Source organism: Montipora foliosa, chromosome 7, assembly GCF_036669935.1.
Source record: "Montipora foliosa isolate CH-2021 chromosome 7, ASM3666993v2, whole genome shotgun sequence".
Classification (NCBI taxonomy): Eukaryota; Metazoa; Cnidaria; class Anthozoa; order Scleractinia; family Acroporidae; genus Montipora; species Montipora foliosa.
The window spans coordinates 24,922,743-24,937,593 of record NC_090875.1 but is presented as its reverse complement, the minus strand read 5'-3'; the positions used below and the strand labels follow the sequence as shown (position 1 = coordinate 24,937,593).

General features: G+C 37.8%; 1 protein-coding gene across 3 annotated transcripts in view; it reads right to left on the bottom strand.

Moving 5' to 3' along the window:
• LOC138011525 (cilia- and flagella-associated protein 54-like) overlaps positions 1–14,205 on the bottom strand; it is a 62,920-nt gene extending 48,715 nt beyond the window's left edge. The window contains exons 1-16 of one of the 3 annotated variants that reach the window (XM_068858570.1): positions 14,024–14,205; positions 13,732–13,861; positions 10,979–11,084; positions 9,631–9,789; positions 8,956–9,024; positions 7,051–7,153; positions 6,869–6,927; positions 6,057–6,416; positions 4,877–5,183; positions 4,225–4,476; positions 3,781–3,857; positions 3,362–3,505; positions 2,474–2,686; positions 2,031–2,267; positions 931–1,119; positions 219–380 (exon numbers count right to left, since the gene is read on the bottom strand). In XM_068858570.1, coding sequence (XP_068714671.1) covers positions 219–380; positions 931–1,119; positions 2,031–2,267; positions 2,474–2,686; positions 3,362–3,505; positions 3,781–3,857; positions 4,225–4,476; positions 4,877–5,183; positions 6,057–6,416; positions 6,869–6,927; positions 7,051–7,153; positions 8,956–9,024; positions 9,631–9,789; positions 10,979–11,084; positions 13,732–13,861; positions 14,024–14,102 — 2,646 coding nt within the window. In that variant the 5' untranslated portion in view covers positions 14,103–14,205. Of the gene's footprint in view, positions 1–218; positions 381–930; positions 1,120–2,030; positions 2,268–2,473; positions 2,687–3,361; positions 3,506–3,780; positions 3,858–4,216; positions 4,477–4,876; positions 5,184–6,056; positions 6,417–6,868; positions 6,928–7,050; positions 7,154–8,955; positions 9,025–9,630; positions 9,790–10,978; positions 11,085–13,731; positions 13,862–14,023 lie in introns of those variants that run through there. The other 2 variants (XM_068858571.1, XM_068858572.1) reach the window with 2 other exon arrangements.
• Positions 14,206–14,851: the final 646 nt, after the last annotated feature.

Genomic DNA, 14,851 nt, shown 5'->3' with positions numbered 1-14,851 from the left:
CAGTGTGTGATAGGAAGGCAGCTTTACAAGACCCAAAGGTGATCAACCTACATGTACAACCTAGGACAAGAATATTGATCACAAAACAATAGTCCTGATATATATAGGGAAAAGTGCTTCACAGAACATAAGATGATGCTAGGTGTGTCCCAACACTGGTAAGAGTATCACACAAAAAGTTCTAGATGCACATTGTCTGTTATTAAGTACATGTATACCTGAAGCAATCTCACTTGGTGCTCAGTTCCAACCTGGCCCCGTGACGTGGCTATGTGCATTAAAAGCAAAGCTTTGGACAGAGAATTCCTATTGCATACTGTGTAGATTGTGTTTTCCACCTCACTTAACTGAAATGAACTCTCTGAAGGTTTAATCTTATCCTGTCAAACAAAAGAGGAATTTATATTAAATTACTGCACTTCGTAATAATAAAAATCCACACCCCCTATAACTGACAGTACTTTATTTGTGGTAAGACTGTCTAAGTAGAAACAATACTTTATACGGTGCTGGCTTATGATTGATTATGAATGAAATGATATATGAAATGAGTCAGGACTTCAACGGGGTTTGAACCCGTGACCTTGCTACACCAGTGCGATGCTCTAACCATCTGAGCTATGATATTAGCCACTGACGTTGGGAGCTGGTCATTGGTGGATTCTATGATGACTATATGAGTAAAAAAAAAATCTCTACCTCTGTGAAGGGCCAAAATTAGTCAAATACTTATTTCAAGGACACTGCTTGTTGTTCCTTTCTGCAGATCCTCCTTTGTGAGTTTCCTGCAACTTTCAGCATCATTTCTAAACTGGTATCAACTTAATACGATCATAGCAGCATGAATACCGACAGATTCTAATTGTGCTGGCAAAGCAACTTTCTATAAACTGGCTTTAGCTCATAACTTCACACAAAGTTTGCCATTACCCTTTGTTTCTTTGCCCTGTTCTTGTTTTCATCAGGTGCATGTCCAAGGTTGGCAAGTTTGACAGAAATCCTGTGTTTAACAAATAGTAACTCCATGTGCAAAGCTTCAATTGTCTGCTCTAACAAACTGGGTCCATCAGATTCTGAAGTGAAACCATCATTTTTCTCTCCAATTGAACTGGAAGAACGCTGTTTTAACGTAAAAGTGAAACAGTTATCATCTTCATCTGATTTACATGTAATAGAGCAGTTTTCAATCGAGTGTTGAAAGTAATTAGCGAATTGCTTTTGTTTTGCATTACTTCACTCGGTGATTGGTTCAAAGTTCTCGCGCCACTTTTTCAACCAATCAGAATTGAAACCAAAACCAATCGTGGCTCACACGTGCACATTTTCCAGCGTTTTATGTCAGCTATGTGTAATTACTTCAAGTTTTGATTGGCTTGCTGGATTGTCTCCGTCCTTTTTGATTGGCCAAAGTAATATTATTATACTTAGGTTTTGGTTTCACAACACTTATTGAAACTCGCTCTATTCAAAAGACCACTATCCTAATCTCATGTTAAAATTAATATTTGTCTTCAGTCATGTTGGCGAGTGAGTCCCTAAACAAAATTTAATTCAACAGTTCAATGGCTGAAACCAAAAAAGAAGTAACCAATTTGGCCAGTCACTACAGATGACATTACACAATGTACAAATGTATAATAGGGAGCTTAAGCACGTGCGGTTTTGAGACGCGGACGGCAACCGGAAGAGAACATTTCACGTGCCAGGACAGTGATATCTCCCAGATTTTTAAACTCATCATCTCTAATGGAGAAAAGATAGCTAGCAATGTAAATGTGGTTGTGTGAATACAAATTAAAAGAGAAAACGGCTCACTTCCGGTTGTTGTCCACGTCTCAAAAACGCGCGTTCTAATAAGCTCCCTAATAATTATTAACAAGAAGCAGTCAAAACCCAAATCTAATACACTCTACAACAACAATATAATAAATTATGATACAAACAACAACAACAACGTAATAAATTACATACAAATTGCTTTTGCCTATGATGTCACTAAACATGGGGTATTTCTGATCAATATTCTGTACCTTTATCCAGCTAATGTCAGCAATGTTCTGTTTGCTTCTGTCAATCACCACATCTCGTGACCTGGCGATATCATTGAGACCTTGATCAAGGATATCGACTACCTTGTTCAGTAAATCACGCACTCCTGTTCCTAACCCATCCAAGGCAACAATCATCAGTTTACTGCAATCTAAAGACAAGCTTCTCAGATGGGCTTGGCTAGCTAGTTTCTCAGATGAATCTGCATCATGTTTCTCCTAAAACACAAAGGAAATTGAAGAGCTGGGCCCCAAGGCAGCCTGATTTTAACTCACAATTATTTTGGTGGTCTGAATCGTAACCATGCAATCTCAACATCAGTTGGTGGCAGAAAACCACATTTTAGCATGTAATAAACCATCGCCATACAGTTATTTTAAAATGTTTGTAGCGCTAATTAAAATAAAATCCACAGCTGGCCCACCTGTTTTGCATCTGTCCCCTGTTCAGGAGAGAAAGTTGATGCAGGCGTTTCCATCTCAGCACTGCTAACCCTGAATTGATCACCAGTGATACCTGCTTTGCTTTCCAATAACAATGAATACTTTAAAGTCACTTCAGCACATAGGATGGGATCAAAAAATGCGGCGTTGGTCCAGGACAATGCTGAATGGACCACTGTTAGGACATACAGCCACTGCATAAGGAGAAGTTAAAGAACGAATTATGAACAAAGTTGACTGAAGTGTCATCATCATCATGATGTTTGGTTTTTTTTTAAGTCCCTGTCCGTGTGACATTTTTGGTTTAAATATCTATGGTGACTGGAGTGTAGTGCTTCAAAAAAATTTCCCTCATAGTGTTTGATTTATTTGCCAAAAAAAATTGGCCAGGCTAGTTGGGCCTGGTAACTAATGATGTCAAAGAAGTAACTTGATCACATCTCTTCAGCAAGAAATGTGCAAAAGTGTACAAATAGAAGTCTTGTTGAAAATCTAGAGCTTTTTGTTAAGTCATTATAGAAATGTTGGACAATAGTTACCCTTCGGATGCCGTGAATGTTCTGACGATTCAGAATGGAATTACATTCTCGACTTGTTTGACGTCATTAGTTCCATTAATTACCAGGACCCAACTGGATCGGCCAAAAGTCAAAGGCCCGCTATAACATACTCAGCATCATAGGGACTGTAACCATCACAAATACAGACATAGACAGATATTTTGTGCAACTGAGTGTTGGAATTCTCAAAAACAGATCATGGCAATTTAGGGAAGAGAAAATGGAGGGTCGATCACAAACATTAGCTGAACAAAGAAAGGACTACTCTCACTGGCATGCACATAAAGCATTCACAAAACATCACCTTACCCGGTTTGAAGACACATCATTTAGCAGTTGTTTGCAGTTTTCCAAAGATGAAGACATAACTCGCTGAAAATGAGGTTTACATTTTGACCAAAGAAACAGAGCTGCATCCACCATCATGTCAGGGTCTTTAGAGAGGATGGCAGACTGAGAGAAATCAAAAGCTGCAGTGAGATTGGGACATTTATCAAGGAATTGCTAGCAGCAAGTGTATGCTACACTTACTACACTGTAGCAACAAAATGACACAAAAATCCCAGTGTTCTAAAGAAAAAAAAAGTGATTTTCAGATGGAAAAATTAACATCACATGTCAAAAAATTGACTAGCTGCAGCAAGTTACCAGCAATTCATCAACTAATAATATTCTTCTCCACCTAGGTACACCCTACTTCAAAAAAGAGTAAACAAAGACAAAGTAACCTTGTATGGCTCTTGTGAGCATGACTGTACCACATCAGCTAGATGGACAAGTTCCTCTAACAAGTTTCCAGTTCGACCTGCAAAAATTTCATTACATTACCAGGAAATTTTGTCAATATATATTTTTATACTGAATCACAACACAACTCCTGTAAAGTATTCAGGATGCTCTAACCGACAATAACTTTGATTTACAGAAAATTAATGGTCACTCAAAGATGAAAAGGAGCAGGTGTGGAGCAGTGGTGTCCTCAGTTTGTTGGTTCTCTTCTCGTTTCCCAGAGTTTTTTTCTCTTTGTGTTCCGGTTTTCCCCTCTCCACAAAAATCAATTAGTGTCCCCAATTAGTGTGCATGATCATGTTTCTTAGGGTTTGGCGGGTCAACACACTGAGTTTATCAACTTATATGAAGCTATGGACATTTTTGCTGACATACGTTTGTACCTTGATTATGGGCAGCTGTATCACTTTCATCCAAGTGAGCAGTTTTCTTTGATTTTCTTAAATTGTTGTAAAATGGCTCCAATGCTAGCATCAGTTGCAGTGTCTTAATATCCACCAAGCTGTTCATATCACTCTGTTGGTGCAAGAGCTGCAGTGTGGGTTCAACCAACAGTGCAAAGGTTTCCCACTGTTCATAGCTGTATGCTTGTTTCACAAATTTGACCAATGCAGGAAGAGGGACACCATTCTCTCCTGCAAAACAACATACATGTAATGTTAGTCAAGAACGCCAGACAATGCCAACAAAAAAGGAGGAACAATGGCTCAGTGATTGTGGGGACAGATTTGCATGTGGATGCTATATGGCCTCAAATGACACTCTAACCGCTCACTAACCAATTATTGTCTTGACTGGTTCCAAGAATTTGGGTGTCGTAGCCCTAGTTCAGACAGAGATTTACTCTGATCAACATGAGTCCCCTTATATTTAAGTTTATATTTATTTATCAAGTTAATCTACATAAATTATTGATAATGTAGTGTAATGACCCAGAATAATGTCAATAACTTTGCTGGTTTTCGCAAACTAAAAGAGGCTAAATGTTTTTGTATCATTTTGCACAATGACTATATAGTCAACCACATACTGTACCTCTTGCCACTAGCTCCATCAGGGATGTACTGTGCAGTTCGGACACAGACGGATGAATGCTGCTACTTTCATGCTTCACTCCATGATGCTGTTTAGTACCTCCGCCTCCAGCTATAATTTCCACCCCAGCGAAGAAAAGTTCAGCACATACATCCATTGCTGTATCCTCCGCATCTGATGCAGGGGTTTCACAGTGCAGTGTGCGTCTGTGGGTTTCACTAAGTGCCTCCAGTATTGCTAAAAATTTAGCTGCAGTACCTTGCAGATCATTTAAGAAGCGTTCAGTGGGTGTCCTGGGCCAAGCATGCTGAAAATAATATTTTAAAAGCGTCAATGTAACTTTGCCATTGGTAATAGAACTATTCTATTATACCAATGGAAAAGTTACATTGATGCCACATACTCCACCAGACACATCTACAGGCTGTAGCCCATGGATAACTTCAATACTGTAGCTACTATTCTGACATTAAAGTGAACAAAAATGTACAAACTTAGTATAACATGCAACACACAGGGTTCGTTCACTTTTTCAGACCAAAAATTCAAGGACTTTTCAAGAAATTTCAAGGGCCAAATTTTGAAATTTCAAGGACCTCTTTTTTTTCTTTACGTCGAAGAATTTACCCATGGAAATAGTCTGACAGTACAATTCTTGCTCATTTTCCATAACGTAGACCCATGAAAATAACGCAAAGAAACTGGTAACCATTCTCGACCCCACAGCTCGTCACGTTTAATTTGTATGACATGACTTGAGTGGCTACATTTTTACTGAAGTTTTCAAACATTAAAATGAGGGTCAGAAAAATTCAAGGACTTTCAAGGGCCAGGAATGAAGAGCAGAGATTTTCAAGGACTTTCAAGGCCTTGAAAATGTTCTCTCAAAATTCAAGGGTTTTCAAGACACATACAAACCCTGAACACAATCACACAGTCAAGACTGTAAAATTCTACCTGAAGACTGGAGTTTCTCAACATAATTATTCCTGTTAGTACCTCAAAATGACTACTCTCAAGGCCAATAGCTTCTGTATGTAAAGGCTTTTGAGTGTGGCGAGGGATTTTCCTTCTCAGCCCAAGGGATTGCATGCATGCCAGGCCCCCCGGTCCACATCACCTTGCAGACTGATATGGACAATGGGAAATAAGGAAAACTTTCTCAGAATCCTATACTTACATGAGCAAAATCCTTGAGGTTGGGTTTTGTCTTTGGTCTCAGGAGCCCCTTAGGTCTCTTACGAGTCTCAAAAACCACTCTCTTGAAAATCATTGCTTGCAATCTGGTCTTTGCTAGGCGAAATGCCACTTCAGTGGCCGTTGTCTCCTCAGATGTGCTCATCTTTTCAATTTCACTCAGCTCATTCACCTTTGCCAGTCCTCTCTTGGCAAATGCTTCAGCATGTACAGGAACCTTGAGGTCAAAATAACACTGACACACAGCAGTGTACAGTGTAGCACGCCATGTCAAGTAGTTAACAGTCAGGAGAGGGACAGATGATTCCAAACACATGCAGGCCCAAAGCAAATAATCTAATGCCTGTTTGCAAAAGCAAAAATAATGATTATTTGTGTAGCCATCCACAGTCATGCACCAATTTACATCTGTCATCTTATCAGCTTAAGGAACAATCTATTTATAACTTAAGATCCAACAATGAACTACTCCTAAGCGTACACTTGACCAAAGTTCATAACAAATCTTTCGGTACCAGAGCTTTTGCCTCACACAGGGTTCGTACACTTTTTCAGACCAAAAATTCAAGAAGTTTTCAAGAACTTTCAGCCATAAGGAACACACACAACTATGACAGTTTAAGGAAACATTTGAAAACTTATTTATTTGAGAAAGCTTTACATTCCTTAAGGACAAAGCTGCATGTAAAATGCAGTATAATAAAAAGGGTGTGGATGTCAGTACCACATCAACAACTTTATCAATCCCTCTCCTCAGATGTTTGAGTAAATTTTGTTAACAATTGAATAAATCACCTTAATACTGTGTCCACAAGCCATTAAGTGACGGCAGATTGAGTAGATATGCACAGTGCCTAAATATAAACAAAAACATCATTGTTAAAAATGATGGATAAATAAAGAAAAGAACTGAATATAAAGTGACAAAGCCCACTTTAATGAAAATAATCTTGTAATATAATAATGACGTGACTTACCGTTAAACACCAGCCAGCATAACTCCTCCTTGTGTAGTGCAGCTTGAGTTGCCAAACGAAGAACTTTTAAAACAACCTCACAATGAGACACTTCATCTGGATTCTAAGAAAAATCAGGATAAAAATTATGGTGCTGTCTTCCTTTGACATGAAACAAAAGAGAGCACTTAAATGCCTTCCAGCAATGTGACCAATATATACATGTACATGTAGCTTCACATCCTGGATGATACAGCAAGGGTGTGTTATGCACTGTCTTATTTGAAACAGTTACTGTTTAATAGCATTCCAGGAGGCGTATGACAACTGCAGACTGTCTACAAATATTGCTGATAAACAGTATTTAAGTCTAAGCACCCATTTGATTAGCGCTGATAGGTAGTAATTAAGTTGATTAATTAAAGCAACCATTTTAAAATAGTCAGCTTTCAATAAATGTGTTAGGATTAGTCTGCAGTGGAAAGTCTGCAAGTGTGAGACACTGCATTCCAGGTAAGGGATTGGAAGTATTGTAGTGATTGGAGTAATCAATTATTTGAAGTGTTTAGTCTAAAACAACCGTTGTCTTGGTCATTGGGTTAAAAATATTGGCCCATGGTTATTGGAAGTAAAGCATTCTTTAACTTGAAGGATAAAGGGGTTAGATTGTAAAGAAGCTGTGGTGCTGTGTCGGTGGGAAAGTGAAGTAAAGAAAAGGGTTTACCAAGTGACTTGATATGGTAACTTGACCACAGAAATGTTTGGCCTTGCCGTGAAAATCATCTTTTGAATAACAATTTATTTGTGAGTCTTTTCAATTCCTGTATTTCTGCATAGAAATCGATTTCATTTACACTATTGCATTGATCAGGTGGGAAAGAAAGTGCGCAGCAGATTCAGAGATAGGGGGTTCAAGTTCAAATTCGGGTGAGTAAAAAGAAAAGTCTGAGGGTTGTCCAATACTCCGACATAATGAGATTCATGGCACTTCACAATAGACATCACAAAGTGTCGCCCAACCTTAACCTTAAAAAAATAGTAACAGTTTTGCGAGACTTAAAGAGTGGGACACTTTGTGATGTCTATTGTGACGTACCAGGAATCTCATTATGTAGGAGTATTGGACATGTATGAAAAGTCTTGACAAGTATGAATTATTGTCTGTGAGAAGTGCTGTAGAGGGGGTGCTTATAAGGGGTGTTCAATGAGGGAGGTAACTGGAAGGTAAGGGGGGGATAGATCTGTGAAGAAAAGGTGGGGTAGGATAGGGACAATGGGGAAGATGAGGGAGGGGAGAACAAGTAGAACAGAGAAGAGGAGAGTCTCGTTCTTTTTTAGATCCCCTAAAAAACCAAGCCCCTGTTTTTTAACTATACACACCATAAAAAGAAAATCCCATTTTTAGACAGTTGATTTAAAAAAAACCTAGACTAAGTTTTAAAAAAATTGCTTACTATGGTTTAAAATTTTTTCACCTGGTTAAGAAAAATTACCCAGTTCACAAAAAAAATAGACTGAAATGCTTTTATAGTTCAAACTTTGTCAACTGGGATTATCAATAGCCAATTTTCAGCTACATGTAAATAATTTGTTGTCAACATTATTATAATCGTTAACTTATCACAGTCAACACTGCCATCACTTTGGCCAGCAGGCAGCCTGGTCCAGTGGTTAGGGTGTTGGGTTTGCATGTGGTTGACTTGGGTTCGAACTTCAAATCCCATTCCACATGTAACCTCTGGTTTGGATTTGTTTCCGGTTGTCCCAAATTCAACTCCACAGCGCTTTAATTGCATGTACATGTACATAGCCAACTCAGGTTGTCTCATCCTGTTTCTATCAGATTGTTAAAAGTGGAGTGCCTGTGAACTAGCTACCTTGATAGCCAAGTGCACTTCCACTTAAACGAAGCATTTTTGTACTTACCTGAAGCTTGGGGTCTTCGCCAATTCTTGAACGATAAGAACAAATAGCCTCACCAAAAATTGCTCTCAGCTTTATAAAAAAGAAGAACAACAACGAAAATCACTTTCTAACGATTTTTTAAAACTCAGTGATTTGTGGTAACTGGTAATCATATTTCTTTGTTTTCTTTGTTACAGAATAGCTATATGTACTATCAATGTTATTATTGTGCACAGTCTTTAATTAAGTAAAACCTAAACTGAATAAAAGGTCACGAAAATGCATTATAATTATTAAGTTTTGTTCCCTCCATATAGCGAGATACTTTTTTTAACATTAATCTCATGCTTTACAGTGGTGTATGTACAAAGAAAATTATTATTGATGAACCAGCTCTACATGTAGCATTTCAATATCAACAGTTGTTGGTAAATTTACAAGGTAAAATTTAACATTAAGCAAATTAAATCAAGTCAAATGAGTCAATGAGTCATGAGTCATGAGTCAATGGACTCACAGTCAATAAAGCAATAATTTGTTGATTAAGCCTAAGCCTTCGTTTCAGTGATTAGGCCAGCTAAGCACTCTCTGAAATTTTAGCTTTCATTTTATGGTTTAATTAACTGCACTAACTCGTTGACTCATTGACTCATTGACTCATAAATACTTGACACTCAATCAAAGCATTCCACAAACCACCATTGTTGAAGAAGCTAAATCATCAAAGCTTGATGAAAAATGCATCTTAACAAAAGCCTCAGCATCAAGATCTGCAACTTGTTCCAGGGTGACTCCTCTCTTTACATTTTTTGTGAGATATCTGCCATAGCAATGAAACTGGGCCAGTTTGTATTCCTAGAAGACAAAAGAAATTACAGAACAAAAAATAATTACCTGCAGAACAACTGTTTCAAGAAGAATCCCAACAGTGTGACCTGTTACAATAACTACATTCACAGTTTCCCATGCATAATAAACAATCCATGCAATCAGAGGCAAAAGAATTGCTTGATGTCTCACTGGAAAGTACAGTCATGTAAATGTATGCATTATAATGCACATGCAATTATGTGAACATTAACTTACATGTCGTCACCGACGCTTACATGATCTAAGTAGGAAAATTATTAAATTTTAGGGATCATTAATTTTATTCTGTTTTTTGACACAAATAAAATGTGAAAAGCATAACGTGGCCTCCTCATTTAAGTGATGGACTTTTCATTGATGGGCCCATTGTTCAAGAGCTTTTAATAATAACATTAATGAGATTTTGAAAGATTAAATTTTGTTTTTTAGATGGGAAACTTATGTTCAAGTTAAATACAAGTTGATTATTATTATATTTCAACTTCATAAACTGAACGTTGAAATGAATAACAATATTAATGTACTATGGACTGTATTCATAAATGGCAGTCAAGAAATTATTCTTTTGTCTTTGTGCTAATCATCCTAACTAGCCTCACTTTGGAACAAAAATTCTTTTGAATTTTGCTCGTGTTTACGAGGCTAGTTAGGATGATTAGCATAAAGACAAAAGAATAATTACTTAGCCGCCATTTATGAATACAGTCTATGATAAAGTTTAACTCATTGACCTCTCAGAGTGAGACTTAAAAGTGCCTTTGAAGTAAAAATAAAATAATTTTGCTTATTTTAAAAGATCTTTCAAAATAATGAAGAATGGTGTTATCTATTTTTGGACACATTTTCAATTTTGTGATTTATTACTGTAACAGTGATGTGTACACAGTTTGTGACATCATCAATTTGAAAATCTTGGAAATGAGAGAAGATGTTCCAAAATAGAAAACACCACTCGATCTTCATCAATTTTGAAGGTATTTAAAATAAGCAAAAGATATTTTTTACTTCATAGACACAGATTTTACTCTTAACTGTTTAATTAAGGCCAGACAATTCTACTCCTCAACTGGGGGCAATTTCCTTAAGAGTACCTGAGGAGTCGATTGGTTAACTTAAGCTGTCTAATGAAAAACATTGTTGCCCTGATGTACATGTAAGCATTAGAATAGTGCACCTTGACAGAAAAAAGGAAGTCTCCAGTGCCTAGTAATTTCTCTTGGTAGTAGGTTGGTGGAAGACGTGCTTCATAACTGTTCCACATTGAAAACAAAGTGTTGGACCTGATAAAGAAATCATCAAAATATTGCTCAAGCACTGACAAGATCCTAGATTCAAAGCTCAATTAACCCAGCTTCTTTATTGAAAAGGAAATACTGAGTGCTACCACTACTAAACCCCCTCCCTAACCCATTGACCCTCGGGGATGCAGGGGTTTCAATAACTTTTGAAGTAGACGCCTGGGCTAATCAATGTGAGCGGCAATCACTTTTGTCTTTTACAAGGGTTTGAGGGGAAAACAAAGACCCTTAATAAAGACCCTGAAAACTCGAAAACTTTGAAATTAATAAAGTACATGTACCCCAAAAATCTCAATTTGCTTACATGTAACTGTAGGCTTGGCTTTTTAGGCCTAGGGTTAGCCAAATTGGGGGTTTTGGGGTACTTTATCCATTTCCGAGTTTTCGTGGTATTTAGGGGTCTTATGGGTCTTAGGGTCTTCATTTTCAAGATACCCAGGTTTGAGTGAAAATCAAGGCAGAGTAGCCAGCGGTGAGAGGTAAATTTCTGACAGACGGACGGTGCTACCCGGTAACAGCTGGGAGTGAGACTAATAAATAAATAAATTTTACTCTGTCTGACACCAGATGATTTTACTTATCAGCAGGGGGCGGCTCATGAGTTAATGGGTTAATCCTCTTCCCTCTCTGAAAAGGATGCTTCTGTACAACAGGGTTCTAAGCCTTAGCACATACAGTAGGTCACTCGTGTACAACTGTTAACTTATGATCCCAATAATTATTATTCAAAGGATGAATAATTAACAATAATTATTCCATGAGCACGTGTTGAGATAGTAAAATAATAGCCAACGAGGCATGTAGCGCTCAGTGGGCTATAACCTGAGTCTCATATCTAACAAGTGCGAATGGAATGATAATTGTTTTATTGAATTCCTTAAACTCCAAAAGTTTGGAAGCACGAAATAAGAGTGAAAAAAGTGAGAAAATCTAAATCTGAGCGAAATCTAAAAAACCTGATGAAGATGTGATGTTGTGTAGTACCTGGTGGTCCAACGAACGCAGGCTCATCACAAAAACATTCCTTACCGGAATTGAACCGAGAGAAATTTTGCTTTCCAGCAAAAATAATTTTAGCTTAGCATGATTAGCACAATCATTTGCCATATAAAGTAAAACTAAGGTAATATGAACTGATAACCGAGATTGAGTAAACCAATCAGAGCATGAGAAATGCATTAACAAAGGTTGAGATTTTAATAATTACTGTTATCCACCGGATACATTACTATGTAGTGGATCACTCAGTTGATAAGTCCTAGCAAGTCCAGATAATTGAGGTTTACTGCACCCTTAGGTCAAGAAATGCATTTAATTTAATGCACACCCCTGGAGTTTTTATCTCCAATACAGTGTCCAACCTAGAAGGCTTGAAAGGGTTTTCTTTACGTAACAGTAGGTTCCCAATGGAAAATTATTACAATACTGTCAATCCTTGTAGGGAAACATTTTGACATTTGACCAATACAATTGTCAGGCAATCTTTAAGGGTGTCTGTGAGTCTTCAGCTGTTGCCATGACAACAGTACAGCCTGTTATAAGACCCTTTAAACTTAATTTTGAAAAATACCTTAAAAACTAATTTGGTGACCTAGTGGCTTATGAGCACCCACACAGCTAAAACAACCTTTCCAGCCACATTATTAGTCTAGGCATTATGCAAGGAGCAGGCCTAGTTCACTTGGGTAGTGTGTGGCTTTCGGAGCAAGAGGTCCCCAGTGACTTCAACGTCTGTTTCGACTTACCTCTTATCTGAGCATCTATAGCTTTAAACGATCGTAAAACAGAGCACTGACAGAGGGAGGGGGTAAAGGGCGCACCGTCGTTTTCCACTGATGCCAGCCTTGTAGCTCAGAAGGAACTACAGACGTTAAAGTCACTTTACCTTTTTTATGCTACATATTATTCCAAACAATGAGGTATATGTCATGGTTAGTGTTATAGTCTGTATTTTACTTTACTTTACTTTACATTTTTGTGATAAACATCAATAAAATACAAAAAAAAAAAAATTCTAGCAACAACACACTTTGACAAGCCAAAGCCTGAGTAGCTGAGATAGACTACATGCATTTTAAAGCATACTTTCTTGTTCAGGTGAAAATAAATGGGCAATGATATTACAAAATGCTGGCCTCATATCATTTGGAATTTTAAGACTTTTAATCGCTACTATGCAATGTCCTCAAAACAATTAAAATAATAGAAATCATTGAAAAGGGGTTAAATTTATGGGGCAAAAGCTCAAAAGGGTCGCAAGACTTTGTCAAATAATACCAATGCAAATTAATTCAAACTTTTCTAATTAGAACATTTTCTTAGACATTGATCCGTACTGCAGTCATGCGGACGGTGTAAAGTGCAGTTGCAGGTCACTGTTTTGCCACAACTGAAACAGCCTAAATCTTTACAAAAATGCTAACCTTAGACTTAAACATTATCTAAAGCATAGTGTTTAGGCCTAATGTTAGCATTAGTAAAGGTTTAGGTTGCTTCAACTATATGGTCCTATATGTATATATATATGGTGAAACAATGATCTGTGAAGTCCCCTCCACTGCAGGCAATTATTTTTTTTATATGATTACCAAACGATCCAGGTATTTTATAAGTAGTACATTAACCTTACCCTCTGGCTATGGGTTCTTCGTCATTCTTCTTGCTCCTTAGCACAGTCTCTGACTTCCTTTTCATGTACTTTATAAATCTTGACAGTTCTTGTTCAAATGCCACCAAAATAGGATTCAGTCGATTGGTTTCTGAATGCCGAATTGATTCACAAATAAACAATGGTATTAAACCAAAAATACAGTATTAGAGCAACACTTAATCACTGCTGGCAAGATAACCTAATTAATTTATTCTATAAGCTTAAATGAAAGGAAAACCTTGACTTCTGTACAAGCAAACTGTCAACACACCTCGAGCGGCTGCTGTATTTCTGCTCGCCAAATAATTCTTTGAGTCCGATTCCCATTTTCCTGATGCAGACTCTTCCATAATCGCAGCAAGATTAGTATAAGTTGCTGTAATTGTGTGCAAGATTATCTTTCAAGCGAACCAGTATGTTTATCAATAAGACGCCATCTTGTTTCTAAGGAGCAGTGGTTGCCGGTGACCGTGGTAGTTTCGACTGGGGAGGGGTAAGTAAAATTGTCCGAAATTAGTATCTTTTGTGCATCTATATTTAGGCAATACCTCTACCTCACTTATGTAAGTCTTACAGGTCATAACAGAGTTTACTGTGCGAAGTTGATGTATCGGTTGATGTACAAAATGGTGGCTAAGTCGTCGGCCAAGTCAGACCAAGACCGGCCGCAGTTGTCAGAGTTATTTTCAAAAATGGCGGGAGAAAGAATATACCGCACGGCCAGGCTGCCACCAGCTGCCGCACGGCGTCGTCTTCCTGGGCCCCAGAGGCTCTGGTGACGAGAATGTACAAAGGCGGGAAAATATTGAAATATCCACCGCGGTCAGTCGGCCAGCAGTGAATGTAATAAATCAGGACAGCTGTATGTTATCAGCAAGTAGAAAATGGCGGAGGTGACAACACATTACTCACATACAGCTGACAAACCATCTGAAACGAAGAACCTGGCAGAAAAATTAAAAGGTTGCCGAAACTATTTTTCGCCATATTTTTTCGATATATCTCTCCGAGTACTCCTTGGTAATTAGTTTCATGATGTGTCTCACTATCATCATGTCTCGCCTCGTCTCGCCATGGGTATGCATCAGAACATGCGCAA